Source organism: Hetaerina americana, unplaced genomic scaffold (assembly GCF_022747635.1).
Source record: "Hetaerina americana unplaced genomic scaffold, ioHetAmer1.1.p SCAF_5, whole genome shotgun sequence".
NCBI lineage: Eukaryota > Metazoa > Arthropoda > Insecta > Odonata > Calopterygidae > Hetaerina > Hetaerina americana.
The window spans coordinates 91,877,256-91,896,000 of NW_027287095.1; the positions used below are offsets into that span (position 1 = coordinate 91,877,256).

The 18,745-nt window shown below is 37.9% G+C and overlaps 2 protein-coding genes across 3 annotated transcripts in view; both read right to left on the bottom strand.

The window, feature by feature from the left end:
- Positions 1-258: 258 nt before the first annotated feature.
- LOC139694257 (phospholipid phosphatase 4-like) lies at positions 259-13,030 on the bottom strand. 2 transcript variants are annotated; one of them, XM_071592714.1, is made up of 5 exons: positions 12,787-13,030; positions 12,594-12,699; positions 12,334-12,425; positions 5,244-5,654; positions 259-1,834 (listed from the first exon to the last, which is right to left on the bottom strand). In XM_071592714.1, the coding sequence occupies exons 2-5, from the start codon at positions 12,653-12,655 to the stop codon at positions 1,623-1,625; spliced, it is 777 nt and encodes a 258-aa protein (XP_071448815.1). In that variant the 5' UTR covers positions 12,656-12,699; positions 12,787-13,030; the 3' UTR covers positions 259-1,622. The 2 variants fall into 2 exon arrangements, with proteins under 2 accessions (XP_071448815.1, XP_071448814.1); XM_071592713.1 differs by having other exon boundaries at positions 12,334-12,481; positions 12,787-13,029.
- Positions 13,031-15,488: 2,458 nt separating this feature from the next.
- Klp61F (Kinesin-like protein at 61F) overlaps positions 15,489-18,745 on the bottom strand; it is a 72,592-nt gene continuing 69,335 nt past the window's right edge. Inside the window, exon 18 of the mRNA XM_071592712.1 lies at positions 15,489-17,921. Coding sequence (XP_071448813.1) covers positions 17,811-17,921 — 111 coding nt within the window. The 3' untranslated portion in view covers positions 15,489-17,810. The remainder of the gene's footprint in view (positions 17,922-18,745) is intronic.

Consider the following 18,745-nt stretch of genomic DNA (forward strand, 5'->3'; position numbering starts at 1 on the left):
TTTAAAAAATATATAACCAATATAAAAAATCCATTAGCTATAAATAAAAAAATATAATTGATTATACACAGTTCAGCAATATAACTTCCTTTTTAGAATGCGTTTTGCATTTGAAATTAAGAAGTTATGTGGCCGCACCCTGCACCTGGCATGGAGGATAAAAAAATTTCATGGTTAAAGTAATTAGGCTGACATTTTAGGCTGCACGGTGCATCTGTACCAATCAAACCAAGGAGAATAAGAACAAGGCCATACCAGTAAAATTCTTACCCATGTATATTTTCTATGATAAATTCAAATCAACTTCAATAAATATTTCTTAACAAAAAGTGTTAGATGTGTCAATAGATACCCACAAACATGGTTAAATGTACCTATAAGCCAACCTGGTATACAAACAGCAATGGAATTGAAGAATAACCAAACAAATTATATTAAAATAAATGGAAAAAGTGATTCTGAAGACTATGACACACTATCTCTGCTCAAAATGAATCCAAGATAATGACTGAATAACAAAATACATAGGCTTATCTTTTCACAATCAAAATCATTATGCAGAAAAAAATTCAATAATTAAAATGAAATTATCTTGGCTATACACAAAGCAAAAATGGAATGCAAACAGTTTGTCACCATCTTAAAAGACAGCCAATATGGCTGAAGAACAAATAACATTACATAACAATGTGCATTAGATCACATCTATCTTATTACCTTATTTAAGGGCTACATATTCCACTTTTCTTTTCCCGGAAACATTAAAAAGTTTTTGTTCCTGATTATTATCATCTTCTTTGGCTAAGGGCAGGAAAACCATTTCTAATATCCTGCAACATTCTTTCGGGTTAGTATTTTCAAGGCAACCAAAAATGTTAACTAGATCCTTCATATAATCTAAACTGGCATTGAACACCAGCAGAAATTACAGGCCAACAATGCTACAATGGAGCAGTTTGGATGTAATTAATGTATGGATGAATGACGTATGTACTGATGTAATAAAAACAAGATCCATTTAAACATCTTTGGCATTTTCGGTCATAAATAACGCACTAATCAGCAAGAAAAACATAATAAGTACACATTAGTGCAACCAATGTCGCATGATGATTGTTTCTAAGTGCATCCAAAGAAAGAATCAATTACCTTGAATTTAGAAACTATAAATCACATCTGCATGTCATTCTTGAGAAATTTTCCAAAGTGGATTGCAAATGGACTCACTCGGATATTTAAGCACCATCACTTTAGAATACAGAGAGTAAACTATTTTTTTACTTTATGGAATGTTAGAGAAAGAGGAAAACTTGGTGACAAAAATAACTGAAATCCTTGACTTAGGAAATGCTCCAAAATTTGAGCGAATTGGCAAACAAGTAAACTCGAATGACTCACACCTTGGACCTAGCAAACCAGTTTTGCTGCAAACCCATTAAATTAAAACAGTGCACTTAAACAACTGAACAAATAAACCGACACAGGATAATTTCAACATTACAGATTTTTGGATAACAAATCTTTTGGGGAAGCCACAGAAAAATACCAGACAGGAGTCATGGTTGGAATGTCATAAATGAAACTTTTAACAATTGAGATCCCAATTTTTCTGAGAATGCCAATCATATCCATTTGACTTGCTGCTCAGGAATTAGCTCAAAGCCATCCTGGGTGGAGGAGGATGACGGAGAGACAGGGACAGCACAAGGTCGTTGAGGTCGAATGTCCAGAGATATATATGGGTGACTGCACAGGGGTGACGAGAGGGAAGGGTAATACTGGCGGTAGCAAAGGTAGGATATCAACAGACCCAACAGCGAGCCACACACAACATCTGCAAGCAAGGAAAAAATTTCAATTATTTCAGAAGCACCAATCACTCAACACATATGAATAAATTACCTCATGAATGAAAATGATGAACAGTGATGCAGTGCGTTGCTTAAACTCCTTAACAATGACAAGGCAGACAATATCCCTATTCATGAAACAGCAAGCACAGAAACATATCAAAACCCTTCTTAATGCTTCACTCTTTTAAGAAAATCACAGCAAATAAAACTCAAGGTTTCAGGTTATCATGGGAAACACTCCCTTTTCTTAGTTTCTTTTACATAAGGGTGGTTTGAGAAGACTCTGCAAAACTGAAAACTGGTTGATATTTTTGGGATAAACCATTTTTACTTTTCAACATAGTCTCCTTTTAAGCTTAATATATTTCATTCAATATTGCTCCACTTTGTTGATTCCTTCCAAGTTTCGAGGCTGTTCCAACTCAGAGGAAGAGGCATCGGCACTTGGATAAAATCTCCACCCCACCAACAATTTCTCCATATTGGAGATTAAGGTGAGTAATCTGCAGTCGCCAAATCGGGAGAATATGGGGGGATGAGTGGGAGTTGTAACTCTACATATTTTATTGTCACAACTGCAGAGGGGGTGAATTGTTGAGATGGAAAAGGACTTTTTTGAGGGCCAATCATGAATATTTTTCCTTCAACACAGTTTTGAAATGGTAAAATAATAATGCATAGTATGCACCTATATAGGTTGACCATTTTCAAAATATTCAATGAGGATTGTTTCCCAGTGAATCCCACAAAGCAATCCCAAAAGCCTTCTCCCTGGGGGTAACCCATGGTTTGGAATGTTCCTTGGTTTCAGGCATGTAGTGATGTACCCATGCCTTGTCCAAAGTGACCAAATGACATCAAACTCCTGTGGATTATGCCAATACAGCCACAAAAGAGTCTCCAAACATAACACATGACTGGCAACTGAGGTTTCAGTTATATTTATCCACAATATTTAAGGCTTTTGGATGTTCCTTCGCATCAGGGTCTCTCTTGGCGACAGAAATGACAATGTGCCAGCTCAGTTTTTCAATTTTAAAGGTTTTTATTCCACAATCGTAATAGGAGCAGAAGAAATAACTGTCACAACAATATAATATGAAAATATTGATGAATCAGGACCTACGTTTTAGGGAAAATCTCCTCTTGGGCAGTGGACAGAAAGATAGTATATCTACAAAAAGTGTAGTAGCATTGGTGAAAAGACCTTAATATATTTACATTGGGTGTGGCATTATTAACGTACTGGCTTCCCATTTAGAGGGCCCTGGTTTGAATCCTGGAGGTGGAAAATATTTTTCAGTGGTATCCCGATTCCTACTTGAGGTGCTCAGTGAAGAGCACTTTGAGTGAGCCAGCTGTCTGTCAGATGGGACTCTGTACTCTGTACTCATTTCAATGTGTTTGCATTTTCTCATCATATATGCGAATATTATTTGTGGAGGGATTTCAATGGCCAACAATACTGTACCTGTCAACATAGCTAACATACCCAACATAAACATATCTGACAGCCGAGATAATCCAAAAGATGGTGGATGCAATGGATTTAAGAGTGTGTAGCTCCTGCAAATTATTATTTAAATCAAACAGAATAGTCGTTTTTCGTGGCTTATGTCTCCTTATGTTTAATCTTAAATTTATGGGGATGAATGATTTATCATTAAGAGCCTTACTCGAAAACCATGACGTTTATAGGAAGTGTTTGTTCTCAAAGTCAGAGCACACATTTATATTATAAATTATCTAAAACAATAAAAAATTTGGCCCAATGGAGTTATAAGTGTCACAATTCAACTCTTCCATTTGGAAAAGGCAAAAATCAGAGATAATGAAGCTATGGACGTCACCATATGCCAGGATATGGGCGGATATCACTCCAGCACCTGCATAATCTGATTTGTCTGTGCCTCAGCATCCACTGCCATCAATGAATCCACGCACGATGGAAATCCAAAAGCCACAGGACTGGGACACCCTAATCACTGTTCGGCATACACAGAGACAGATTTAACGAAAGTCAATTCAATTGAGATGCATTCATTGAATATTCAGTGCCTCAGAAATAAAGTATACGAACTTGAAAGTATACTTTCCAGGCAACATACCTGATTACCTGTGCCTTTCTGAGCAAAGGATGTGTAAAGGAGAAATAAGTCCAATTAAAATACGTGCTTTTTACTCTCTATCCAACTTTTCCCATTCTAAGTGTAAAACAGGTGGTCTTGCTATTACTGTTAATGAAAATGTGGCTTTGGCTGTATGTCAGATAAAGGTGCCCTAGACAAATGAACTATTCTTGGAATGTGCAGCTTGTAATTGAAACTGCTATAATTGTGAATTTGTTTTACTTGGGGTATATTGCTCCCCCTCTAGTCACATCAAATTGTTTGCAGAATACCACACTTGGGGAGTGCTATCCACATAGTAATATCCCAAGTAAGGATTGATATACCACCAACAAACTCATCCACTGGACACTATAAACCTAAACCCCCTTGTTGGGAAGCCAGTACACTAGCCACCAAATCAGAGCCTGATCTAACCCAAAAGGCACTCTTGTTGGCATATCCATCCGCATCCATTGACAAACCTACCTGCATACGTAAATGATACCTTCTGTTGATGTGCAATTTTTTCATCTCATATTAAGTAGCTGAATGGGTAATTTGCTAAACTGAATACTAGTACACTAAACCGATGCACAAACAAATTAGAATTTGAATTTATAAGACAGAGTTCTTACTGAAATAGTGCTAGATAACTTAGCGATCCGGTGTTATTCAAACACAGTTTGAATATTTGTGATGATGAAGTTTCAACTAGTTAAATAAAAAAACCATAAACACAGTAATCAACCAAAGGGTCAGTTTGGTAGGTGATGGTAGAGTTCACCCAGTACTACGCCCTACGGCATGGGAAATTCACGCATCAAGGTAGGGGGGCCAGTTCCTTTCCCTGTGCTGTTTATGGTTTCCTAGAAGGATCAGGTACCTGAAAAATCACATAGCTTGGGTGGAGCTGCAAGTTCCCAGAGTGGCTTGGCCGGGAATTGAACCCGGGCCCTTCGGTCAGTAGTCCAATGCTCTATCCCCTGGACTACCGCGACCTCAACTAGTTACATATACTACAGTTAATTTCCGGCTCCACCAATGCTGCTTTTCCATCACAGGTCGAGCCGTTCTAATTAGTTTACTCAAATACCACAATTCAGCTGCCGACAAATTTTGCATCAAGTTTTTTAACCCTGCCACATTGTGTTTTGTCACATAAACACAAGTTTTACTTTGTCAATTCAGGTACCTTAGCCCTGTATTCAATGCCTCCAAAGGTGGTTCCCAACTGCTGTAGTGGAAATATGCATATGAAGAGCAAGCAACGTGGACATACCCTGCCAATGGTGATGATAATCACAGGTTCGACTCAGCGCTATCAACAGGGCTCCTACCAAAGGAAGCAAACTCAGGCAAAGACGCCAGGCTGTCCTCTCACGCCGAATGATGTTGCCACCCAATGACAGTAGTGAAGCCAGCTCATTCATACTCCCACAGCCCAAGTTGGCCCCTTCAATGCCAGCTGCCGGCAGTTTGGATTTACTGAATCCAAATGGACTGAATGCATGGAGCTTGGCGGCCAGGTAGAATGCCAGGAACCCACCGCTGGTGAAGGCAAAGGAGGAGTGGCCACTGGGAAAACTCTTGCGGCCCTCGGCAATGGTGGCACTGTCCCCTGTGCATTCCATCTCCAAGTTCGAGTGCCCATCTGGGAAACAGCGCCAGAAGAAGTCCGGTCTTGGACGACCTGCATGGCAAACAACAAGTATCAAACCAAGTGCAAAATGATTCCACTATAAGTTTGTCCCCGGCATTCCAAATCGGTAACACATTTCCTTAAGACTTAGGCTTTCTGGTTTTGAGGCTGGTTGAATTTCCACTCTTGTAACATTACATTCTTAACTAATATAATATGCAACCCCCTTCTAGTCTACATTATAAACAAAATATTTCTTCAAACAAAGCAGAATGGTATATATGAATAATAGTTTAATAATGAGCATCGACAAAGTGCACACACCAATTTGGATTGATCCACATCTAGGCTTTCATTGCTGAGAAAGTAAATTTTATACACCTCAACTCAAATGTTAAATACATTTGCAAAGCATTAGTTCCCCGATGTATTGTAAATAAAGATGCAGTTAGTAACATGTCAACATTTTATTTCAGATTTAATTAGCATACCTCATATGATCAACTAGGAATAAACAGCTGAGAGACAAAAGAAAAGACATTCACTAAAATGAAGCTCCCTCCCCTCGGCCACCTACAACCTTGTCATGGTGGAAAGGCTGGTGCATTCCAATGACCTCTAAGAGATTAGCTGGCGGGAGCAAGGATAATTGCTCCTGGCATGGTCAACCCTTCAATATGGATCAAACGGAAGGAGCCGGGCATAAAGCTATTCTATGGAATCTGTTCCTCAGCGAGGCACAAGACCCCAGTGGGGCAGCCATTTATGTCACCTTAAAAACAGTATTGGGGGAGGCAATTGGAAATCAACGCAATTAAATATCCCAAACTATTGTGATGACATAGATCATAATAAGAGTAAACATCCGAGGCTCCAGCAGTCTTTAGGCAGATGAAGACTGAACCAGTTAGAACAGGGACACGGAACATACGGACCATTTTGTGGACAGGGGAATAGGAGAATATAAAGTGGGAGATGGAAAGAGGATAAATACGAGGTGTGTTCAAAAAGTAAGGTGACTTTTCAAATTTTGCGGGCAACATGCATTTGATTTTTTTGTTTTGTTGCGTTGATAAACATGTCCCAAACATTTTTCTACAGTTTCAACGATATAGTATAGTTAGTTTTTTGATGACAGATATAATTAGACGTGTTTTGGTTTGCTCTGCGATTTACAACTATAAAAAAAATGGATCAAACAATGTGCATAAAATTTTGTGTACAACATGGAATTACCTGCTCCAAAACATATGAAATGTTGACAGTGGCATACGGTGAGTCTGCCCTGAGTAAAAAATATGTTTATGAGCGGTACAAGCTCTTCCAAGATGGCCGAGAAAATGCCAATAATGAACCTTGCTCTGGACACCCCAGCACGTCAACAACAGATCAAAGCGTTGAAGCAGTGATGAAAATTATTGAATCACTATTAGAGAAGTTGCTAAGGATGTTTGTAATTCAGTTGGCTCGTGCAATACAATTTTTTTGGATATTTTGGACATGAGATATGCATCAGTGAAGTTCATTCCGAAACTGCTTCATTTTAACCGTAAGAACCGTCGAATGAGCATCGGAGCTGTAGAATAACGTCTATGATTATCCTAATTTGCTCAAAAGGATCATAACTGGTGACGAATTGGGGGTATTTGGTTATGACGTCAAAACCAAAGCCCAATCGTCTAAACGAAAGAGTCCAGGAGAACCTTGAACAAAAAAAGCACGCCAAGTTCGATCAAATGTCAAGGTTTTGCTCACTGTTTTCTTCAATTACTGGGGTGTAGTGCATCAGAAGTTAATACCATGAGGTTGTACGGTCAATAAGGAGTATTACCCTTCAGTTATGCACCATTTTCGAGAAGCAATACTAAAAAAACATCCAGAATTGTGGAAAAACAATTCATAGCTTTTGCATCATGATAATGCACTTGCTCAACCACCATATTCACCAGATTTTGCCCCCTAGGACTTCTCCCTGTCCCCCAACCTGAAGAGACCTATGAAAGGATGGAAATTTGCAACAATTGTGGAGATAAAGACTGCATCAGTGCAAAAGCTCACGGCTAATCCATAAAGTACTCATCAGAATTGCTTCGAGGATTGGAGCGTTGGCACTAGTGTATTACATCGGGGGGGAATACTTTGAAGGGGACAACTTGAAGATTGAAGAATAAATAAATATTTTTACATAAAAATAAAGTCACCTTACTTCTTGAACACAACTCATAGATCTGTATCTTAGGGCTGAGAGAGGTGAGATGGAAGGATAATGAGGAATCCTGTAGTAAGAGAGAGAGAGTAACAATATAGGGCAGGGGAGAAGAGAGACCATGAGGGGGTGCAATCATATTGAATAGAAAGGAAGGAAGAACCATGAACATATGAGAGCAGACGACCAATAGAATAATTGTGAATTAACAGGACCGGTAACTACGGCCATATACGTATTATGGGAATGATCAACCCCAGCCGTACTCTCAATGGTGGGCGAAGGATATGGTGATGAATATTCAGAGTAAAAAAATGGAATTAACTTAAACAAAAAAATGACAGCAGGTTAGGATGGAACAAATGATTGAACCAACATAAGATAACAAAACACACTCTAGCTAAGGTTTACTAGGTAGCATTGGCTCTTGCCCATTCCAAGAAATTCAAACACACAGGACTTACTATATGAGAGATTTCTCCCAACACTACTGACCCACCAGTCACTCTCTTGCAGAGAGAGGAATATCCAAGTAAAATATCAAACATAGAGAGGAGCCATTGCCTGAACCAGGAAAGATTCAACAAAGATCGAATGACTGCATGGTGAATATCTATGGAGAAGACATTTGGCCAGCAAGCTAAGAAAAAGAATGTAATAGGGAGATGGGGACAGCTTAGGACCAGGCATACTTGATGGTGAGATAGAAGGCTTAAGGACCATGAAATTAAATAGAGCTAAGGGGATAGAAAACATCCCTAGAGAACCACTTATAAGTCAAGGAAAATGTGGAAAAAAGACTTTTTATGGGTTCATTCATAGCATTTAAAAGTAAGAAGTTTGGTCGGATCAGTGTTAATTCCAAAAAAGGTAAAGGTGGCCATATTGGAGGGGTACGGAACAATAATTTTGATTTCAATTTTGATGCCGCTGAAGTGATTCTCAGGATCATCAACAAGATGGTGGAAAGCAGAGTAAATGACTACTTAGGAAATGATCAGCTTGGTTCTAAGAAGGGGAGAGGAACATGTGCTGCTAGAGCAGTTATGAGGTCACTAACTGAGGAGGAATTTGGGACGGACATTTGGACAACAGACATAAATAAATAGGATACTTATATAAGAAGAATTCTCACTCGTTCCACGACATTGTCAAGATCAAACAGTTTACGTATCTCAGAAGTGTTTTGGACCAACAGGGTCAAAGCAGCAGGGACGTAAGGAGAAGAATTGTGCGGGGAAAAGAGGCATTCACAAGATGGAGGGAGTTATTGACAGGGACGTTGAGTAAAAATGTTAAGAAAAGGCTCGTTAAAACTTTCATATGGAGCATAGTTATTTATGGTACAGAAAAATTGCCACCGAAGCAAGATGATGGACATAAACTGGAGGCTTTTGAAATATGGATGTGAAGAAGATGAGGTGGACCAGAAGGAAAATAAATGGGGACGTGTTAGTAATGGTGGGCGAGGAGAGGGGATTGTTCAGAAAAATCCCAAGGAGGCAGGAAAAATGGATGAAGGGTGTTTTGATCGAAGCGAGATGTTGAAAACTGTAATAGAGGCGTGAATGTTAAGAAAATGAGGAACGGGCAGAAATAGGGGATATGGATGCTGGACGGAATGAAGGGAAGAGCTAAGAATGCAGAAATGACTGTAGTTCCCGATTCTACATTGTGTTTTGCTAGGAAATTCTAAGAAATGTTTTGTCGCATATTGTTGCTCTAATCATGTCAATCATAACCCTTCCTTAAATTGTGTAATATGAATACAAATAATAATAATGAGAATGCAATTTATACGGGTTCCAAATATAGACAAAAACCACAAAGCTTAACATTTAATCCAGTTCAAAGAAATTCCAATCATTATCACATACAATGTATGCAATCTGTGTGAGTCATTTTACAAATTGACTTGCACTCTTCATCATGCATAAAGAACAAAAAACGCATTTTGGGCAGAAGACAATGCTATCCCTCAATTTCATGGGGGGAAATGGCTCTTCAGTTCCCTGCAATACTATCAAAAGAATGGCAATGAATTTTCTAATTCAATTAATTTCTACCGTTTCACCATTCTGCGGAATCATTTGCACATTTTTGTGGGAAGTCTATCCAGTTCCCGGAATGAGTTTGACCCTCCTGTCTAATTGATAAAGCCTCCGTCTTCTCAAATAGCAAATGGAGTCCCTCCCTAATCAACTAATTCAAAAGTAACTAACTTTACTCCCTTTGCACCAGGAGAGCTTTGACACTCCTGCAGCCAGCATTCTTCTGCAGGTTCTTCACACGAACACCATACAAAAAGGACTAGTTATTCTGCACCAATGACCTTAGCTGTCCGCCGCCTTCCCTAAATACTACTATTTGTTATTCTGGCTTCATCACAGGATTTTTTCAAAGCTGTGCAAATTGATTTCATGTATCTACAGTAAATGCATGGATTGCTTTGAATGAATGAACTTGTACCCACTTTGGATGGAGAGTATTTAATTAAAAAAAACTATTAACAATCAACCCCAAGGTCAGTTTGGTAAGTGATGATATGTAAGGTTGACCCAATACTAAGATATGTATGGCATGTGAAATTCACACATCTGGGTAGGGGGGCCAGTTCCTTTCTCTGTGCCAATTATGGTCTCCCAGGAAGATCTGTACCCAAAAAGTCACAGCTTGGATGGAGCTGCAGGTGCCCAGAGTGGCTTGACTGGGAATCAAACCCAGGCCCTCCAGTCAGAAGTCCAACGCTCTACCTTTAACTACCGCCATCCACTATTAAATTTTATGAAGTCAATTTTCAACCTATTTCTTTTCCTTTTCTATAAATATATTTCTTTAGCTGTTTCTTCTGGTCATAACTCCTTTTTCATTCATTATCTACCCATATGGAAGTATCAGTTTTGTTGTAGCCTTCTTTCATGGAGAGATAATTCTTGCACCCATCAAGATATTATCTTGATGGGCAGCCACAAAGGTGAGAATAATTCCGGTGATGAATTCATAAAATCAGTTTGGGGAGGTGAGCAGAAAATATGCTCCCAGGAATTATAGAACCATAAATATTTTGTGGCTACCACCCCATTGAGTGGTAGCTACAAAATATTCAGACAAATACATATCAAAACATTTTATACAAAGAATTCCACTGACTCCACCAACATTTCCACTAGGGAAAATGCAGATAAACTAATGACTATTCCATTTCTCACTTTTTCTTTTAACAACTACAACTTAAGTAGCACAAACAACACTAATTCTCCCATAAATATCAGTATGGCTTAACTGTAAATTCTAACACATATTGCTCTTCTTATGTCACCATTATTTAGCCTCAAAATACCCTTGATATATACACCACAAAATGAATCTGCAAAAGATGTCTCAAAATATCACATTAGACATCCTACACAACCCTTTTTGGGACATAGCAACAATTTCGACATACATCGGAAATATTGCAGTTTTACGAATGAATCTGGAGATATATATAAGGCATTTACGACACTTTGAATAAACCTATGAGACCTAGATGTGTTTAGCTGCAATATGCTATATTTCACACATCATTCCTACAATTTCATCCATGTAAGTCAATCATCATTCCTACAATTTCATTCAAGTAAGTTTGCCATTAAACATAGGTCAACAAAATTAATAAATCATAAATACACAGGAACTTGTCTCAGTTTATTTGATTGATTGGGACTTCATCTCGAAAGGCAATATATCTTCTTTGAAAACTTACCATGCTAAACCCCTACAGAGCACTTAAGATTCATTTATTATGCTTTCTTGAACAGCGTATTAGAGACAAATTACATTTGATTCCCACAAGACGTGAAGGACAAAACTATAGCATCACAATTAAAAGATCACATCTCCAGTGTAGCTACAGATTAACCAAATCAAAGCATTACTTTGATATACAATTATTTAATAAACTTCCGCAGAATGCTAGAACTAGAACTGCCATATTTTAAAAACTGATGAATTTCTGATGTGCTACATGCCTGATGCTCGAATGTATCCCATTTTATAGTTTCACGAGGTCTAACATAAGCCTACTCAATGACCAACATAATTATTTTAATAATTGATCTTGTCCGTAGGAGTTTCAACCAATAACAACACATGCTTATGCAATGATTAAATCTTTGCTGAACACATACTAACAGATTCTTTGGAAACATGCATTGGATTAATAGACCAATTCCATGAAATTTGTAAAAAAGGACAGTGGTTATGTTTTGGCTCTGGGTATACTTCTACAATAACCTAGAGTACGTCATTCTTGTTTCCAGCGAAATAAAACGTCCATGAAAGCTTATTAATGAATGATTTATATAGCACTAAGGGGGTTGATTTTACCTGTTACGCTAACTGGGAGGAGAGCAGAAATTATGCTACCAAGTATTATGCTGCCATACATACTTCGTAGCTACCCCCTCGTTAAGTGGTACAAAATATTCAGACAAATATAAATCAAAATCATATTATATAAAGAATTTTCGTAAATTTACATACCCACAATGATTTTGATCGTATTCGTCAAAACTCCATTTAATGAAAGAGCCAACGAAAGTCCGAGAATGGCTTGGCTAATGTCAGTCTTGTCTCTTTGTATGAGAAAAACAATCATTATCACAACAGTTGGCGTGAAGAACACCAAAGGCTGCAAGAAAAATCACATGATGGGCTTATATTAAAGAATTTTACACAGAAATTGAACCATCAGGTTTCAATTTGGCATAGCACTGAGTTCTAACAAGTTCACATGCCCTTACCCATAGAACACTACTAGGAACATGGCTGTTTGTCCTAGGGTTTTTGTAGAGCCACAACTCATCTGGCTGAATAACCCTCACGAAGGGAGAAGCACCTTCCAGCTCCCTGAAGCATTCAGAAAAATGAAAAGCACGGTGGTTATATAATTCTTTTCCAACAAACACATCTTTAATCTTGAGTGAAATATCTTACAAAAACAGGATCGACAAAACTGCACGAATTAAGACTTCCAGCCATATGTTTCCATCTATGCCAAAAAGTAAGCGCCTCGATTGAGGCATTACGTTATGTTTACTTATGTTTCAGGGGACAACGACATTCTACACAATCATTTACTTGCCAACACGAAAAATATATTTTCGTTATGCTTTTATTAACAGGGCACGGTCCCATGGCCGGCTCTTTCAACCGTGGTTTAGATATGTAGGTAACACATTCATTCAAACAAGAATAACGATGAAATGTGGAAAACACAACTAAACGGAATGCCACGTGACATTAGATAGAAATTGGTGGCATTTGAAAATTGTGAATCGCCATGATCAATTTAGTAACTTAAGTGAAAAATTGCAGCAAAATGAACACCTGCGCAATTGATACCGACTCATATATGTATATGAATTTAATATCGTTATTTCTGAACATTTACTTTATAAACTGTCTCCATCTAATGTCCGTTATCTTTTCGTATGAAGTCCTGGGTAGCATTTGCTCTTCGAATCTCGATTTGAAAGGTAAAGGGTGAGTTATAGGCGAGCTTTATCCCCATTCATCCAATCAACCTTCGGATTTTTAATTGTGTCCCAGGAGTAAAAGTAAAAATAAGTAGCTAATATCAATTTTTTCCCACGATCCTTGTAAGCAATGAAAAAGTGAATTTGCATCTTCGTCCATAAAATGGGGGCGTCAGCATTCATCTTCGATTCCCGAGAGTATTCGTTGAGCTATAACTTAAGGGTTGCCTCGTTAGGGGTGAAACGGCAGTAAAATTTTATCATTTACTTAACTTTTCTCATTTTAGGGATTTGAAAAACAACGGACCATTCCTGCCCCTGCCTCGATTACCTAATATCCTCCCACTATCACGGCCTTCAACATCCCAAACCTCATCTGAATGCTTCATATCCATATTTCTTGCCTCCTTTCGATTTCTCCGACAATTCCCTCTCCTTTCCCACCATACCTAGCGTCTACTTATTCCTTTTAGTACATTTCCCATTCTTCTCCACATCCCATTTCAAAAACCTGCACTTCTGCTTCATTGACCTTTTTCTCACAAAATTGGAATCTGGTTTTATCTTCTGCACAGATCTCTAACGGTTTGCTTTGTCATGTAAAACAAAGCACCAACTTGCTCTACCCTGTGTGTAATCAGGAATTCACTAATATAGGTGCTCCACAGTGGCATCAAACAATCCGTGATTAAAAGAAGCTATTTCTCGAGTCAAGTGTTAAATATATGTATTGATATTCTTCACCCTAACATCTTTCTTTTCTTTGTTAAAAGCAGTTCTGATGTTATATTAGTGTGAATTCATCCGTTGAATTTGGACAGGTCTACTCATTTCCTAAACTGTTCTGATACTCCAGAAAAAACGGGCAGATTTTCATATTATGCCAGAGATGTTCTGCTTGCTAAAAGTAGGTGGCACGATGTATATATTCACATTTGATTACCTAGGCAGTCAAAAATATATAAAGACTATCAGTGTAAAAGTAACATTTCAGGAAGGCTGAAAACTTACGCACACGTGCTCGTAGTCCACAAAAAAATGACCTTCAGAAGCTCTCCTGGTGGCATGCGGAACATTACCCTCGACATACAAGCACAGATTGAGGTTGTTTCATTCATCCAATGTATTTTGAAAAGCGAAGCATGGAGACTTATTCTAGTGCTATGTCGAAGTGAGTTAAAGGTGTCCTATTATCAAATTTTTAACTGCTGAATAACTAACTCCTACAGAGATTCATCATCATTTAAAGGCTGCTTAGGGTGACCATGCCGTTGATAGATCTACTGTAAAGCGATGGGTAGTAAAATTTCGTGGCTGCGAGCCTGGAAAAGCCCCAATTTGTTGATGAAACTAGCCGCAGACTATAAATATCGCTAATTCATCGAAGATTTGATTCAAAATGACCGGCGAATCACTCATAAGCGTATTGGAATACCGAAAGAAAAAGTTTATAGTCAAAGGCTGCAATTATCTTGCCACGTGTATTTATTTCTTCCTTAACTCAATAGAAATCATTTCAGTTCCGACGGTAAGGCGAAGGCAGCTGTTAAGTCTTGGATACGAAATAAGTGGGGAAGTTTTTAGTGACGGAATGAGAAAACTTGCAACACACGGGGAGAAATGTTCGACCCTTAACGGTGACAATATTGAAAAATAAATCTAAGATTTCGAAATTTAAGAACTTACTTTTTGCCAGATCTTGCTATTAGTTTCCTTTCCACAAGCATGTGTGCATTACTTTTCAGCCTACACACACTATTTGTTGAAATAATTTTTCTCCAATATAAGGTAGCTAGTAAATACTCGTATTTGTTGCTGAAATTCCTTAATTCAGTAAAATTGGCTGGCACAAGGTGATTGAAATCCATACTATCTGCACATTATTTAGTCTTAAAATGGGTTAATTCACAGGTGCTTTTAATTTCAATTGATGGGAATGATTTTTGGCTCTGTGAAAGAAGGAAGCACGAGGTATTGAGGAAGGGTTAGTCATATTGCTGAATGTCAGTTTAAGTTTTTTTTAGGAGAAGCAAATAAATTTATTGCTGTACTACTTTTTTAGCTATGTCCAGCGTGAAACGTACCTTGGCTAAGAGCGATAATGATAGCAACATGGAATTTAAATTGTTACATATTATTTCCCATTCTGTAATTTTCCCAATTTACATTTATTTGACATAAAGAGGTATTAAAATACAGAGGAGCTTGCATTGACAATAGGTTCTTGTTCAACATTCACAGGTATCACAAATCTAATTACATTAATTTCTTTATTTTTAGACCTGAAGAAGGTGATGAACATCGAAACCCAGGTCGTATCGAAATAAATTTTCCAGGGAATCACAAAGTTACTATTTTTTCATTTCCAATGTGAATCAATTTCATAAAGTTACACCATAAACCATGAATTATGGAAACTTTCACAGGACTAGGCTATAGGTTTGGCATGCAAATGAATAGAGTAAATGGCTTCCACCTCTCAGGATGGGAGCTTTGAACTTCACTTTCGTGCATCATCTGCAACATTCTGCAGTGGTTCATCAGTTATTGTGTGTGTGTGCTTCTTTTCTAAATGTTTGTTACTTTTGTTTGCTTAAGGAATTATGTTCAACATTGAATTTAGAAATAAATGAAAAGCAGAGCGAATTGATTCAGAAAACTGAGGTCCTCGTGGATACCGAGGATTGCTTGGAGATAACCAAGTCAATCTTGGTGTCCACCGAGTTCCAGAAAGTGTTACAAGAACATCTGATTGATTACCTTGAGGATAAGCAAAAACAGCCGAATGAACAGGCAGCCACAATAATGAGAGCAGCTGACCTGTCATCATTGGATGCTTCCCGCCTTCAGGATAAACTATCAAGGAAAAGGTACACACAGTTACCAACCACCAACTTTGTTTGTGCAAGCAAAGTTGTCTTGTGGCATAAAATGAGGCAATGCATCTTGAGTTCACCTTCAATCCAGTCAGGGCTTTCAAGCCTTTGTGTCACTAAGGCTTCCAATCAGACACTTTTCAGCAGCCACCGCCTGTTGCACTTTGTGGGCCAGGGGCATTGTTTGCTTGAAAAACCCTTAAGGGCTCCATGGTTGAAAGGACCTGCACGTCCGCCAATGTATGCTTTCAAATTTAAGCCAAAGGAAGGTTATCCAGGACCATCTTGTCAATTATCACGAGGACAAAGAAAAACAGCTGAATGAGCAGGTCATTTAAATAACAAGGGCCACTGATATTTCATCATTGGATCTACGCTCTTGCAAGATAAACATTTGAGGGAGAGGTAAATCTTGTTCCCAACCACCATCATTGTTGTTACTAGTTTGGAGCCACCCTAGAAGTTGGGAGTTTCGAATGGGTCACCCAATATTTCTTGAAGAAACTGCCATGATATTAGAAATGAAAATACCATTGAAAATATCCAAAACCATAGCCATTTGGTAATAAATAACACTTAAAATTTAATAGTTAATATAATTAGGATTATAATAATGATTGAAATAAGTTCTATTCTTAAATGCCTCTCAAAGAAATGATGCACATTTTTCAGTCCATTATGTACACACAAACACTCGTGCATCTACATACAGACACACATCCAGGTCAAACCAGGAACAGAATTGATTGTTATTTACTTTCTAAAATGACTGCTGGGCTGGTATTCATAACACTCGAGGCCAGCATGGTGTAGCTGAACAAGGAATGTGGGGATGAGTTCCTTTATAAAAGTTGACAAAAGTCCATGTATGCACCAAAAAGAAAAACATCAGAGCAGGTAATGCTTGCCTTTGAAAACCTGGTGCAGCGTAATTTAAGTTAATGGTTACATGCTATGAAAAACATTCGTTAAGTCTCAAAAGTCACTCATGAATAATGGCTGATAGCTTTTCTTAGTTTGAATAGGGTATATAATAGCAGTGACGGCCAAATGTCATTCCTTTCCAGGTCAATTGGGGAGGGGGTTTGAAAACAAGAGGTTAACAATTTTGAGACCAATTCTGGAGGAATTGTGTTTATTATTTATTTCAATACTAAAATATTAATAAAAGGATATTTCATAATTATTTTTAAATGTATCTTTTCACAAAAGAATGAACAACATTGAGATTAGACGATTTAAAGACAATATCTTCAATTGTGAAATATGAAGAAGACGCATATATATATACATAAAATGTTCCTAAAATAATAAAAGTGTAAGAGTTTTCAAGGCTAATGCTTGTCCTAAAATTAAAATAGAATTCACACAGGTTCCAACAGCCTTTGGAATAAAGCAACCATAAATATACACTAACCCTCATTTTTCTCAGACAGTTTTCCCGATTCAATGGTGAAATACAAAGAAAACGCATAAATATACATAAAAATGTTCTTAAAATATTAAAAGTGCAGGGTTTTCAAGGCTAATGCTTGTCCTAAAATTAAAATAGAATTCACACAGGTTCAAACAGCCTTTGAAATAAAACAACCATAAAAAATATACACTAGCCCTCATTTTTCTCAGACAGAGGTGCTTGCAGTTTTGCCATCACCCTGGGCTCCTTTAGACGAGATTTCACTTTCCTCGTAATCTTCAGGTTTTCCTGATTTTCAAGCTGAAATGAAAGTGAAAAAATAATTAGCAGAATGTGGAAAAACAAAAAAGCAAGAACGGAATGGAGAGAGGGGATGCATACCAACAGAGTGAACTTGTCGGATGCGTGCATTAATACCTCAAAATTGAGAAAACTTAATTGACATCCCAAACCCAAACTACTAAATGGGCATATTGAAAATGAAAGGGCCATTTTCTTATATTTAAATGTTAGCGGGTCAGAACAAAGTTTTATGAATGCAGCAACCTTGATTGACTTTCTAACACCACTAGCTTTATCTTGGTAGTCATTTGCCTGTCTGTGAATACGAATGACAAGGTCCGCAAAAATCTTGGTTCCCTGCAGTTGTGAAGTGCGTGATGTAATTAGATTCCTGCATGTAGAAGGATCATTAGCTGCCCAAATTTATCTTTTAGTTGTGCCTAGTTCATGGACTTACAGCTTTGAGTGAGGGAAAGATTAGACTGAGGTTATTACTCTACAAAAGGACTAGGGACTGCAATCTGATAGAAGAATGACGAATAGTACTCCATCTCAAATTTCCTCTTGTTGGATGCACCACTATTTGTGCATATGCTGTGGAGAAGCTTGGATATCACAAATGGTGTGAAAAGTGGGGACCGAAAATGCTTATTGCCCAAGACACAGAGCAAAGAATGTAGGTGAATGAAAGTTCCTGGATCACCATAGGCACGATGGAGACGACTTGCTTCCCCACATATCTACAGGCAATGAGACATGAATGTCCTGCACCAATGCATGAACAAAGCAATGTTTTGTGCAGTGGCACCATGCAACTTCATCAAAAGCAAACAAAATCAAGC

Excerpts from the sequence above, each read along its gene's own strand:
- LOC139694257 (XM_071592713.1), bottom strand. The coding sequence starts at position 12,875 with ATGCCTCAATCGAGGCGCTTACTTTTTGGCATAGATGGAAACATATGG. Across the intron at positions 12,482-12,593 it reads TTCCTAGTAGTGTTCTATGG|CCTTTGGTGTTCTTCACGCC; the intron begins GTAAGGGCATGT and ends TTTTTCTTGCAG. Across the intron at positions 1,835-5,243 it reads TTATCATCACCATTGGCAGG|ATGTTGTGTGTGGCTCGCTG; the intron begins GTATGTCCACGT and ends CCTTGCTTGCAG.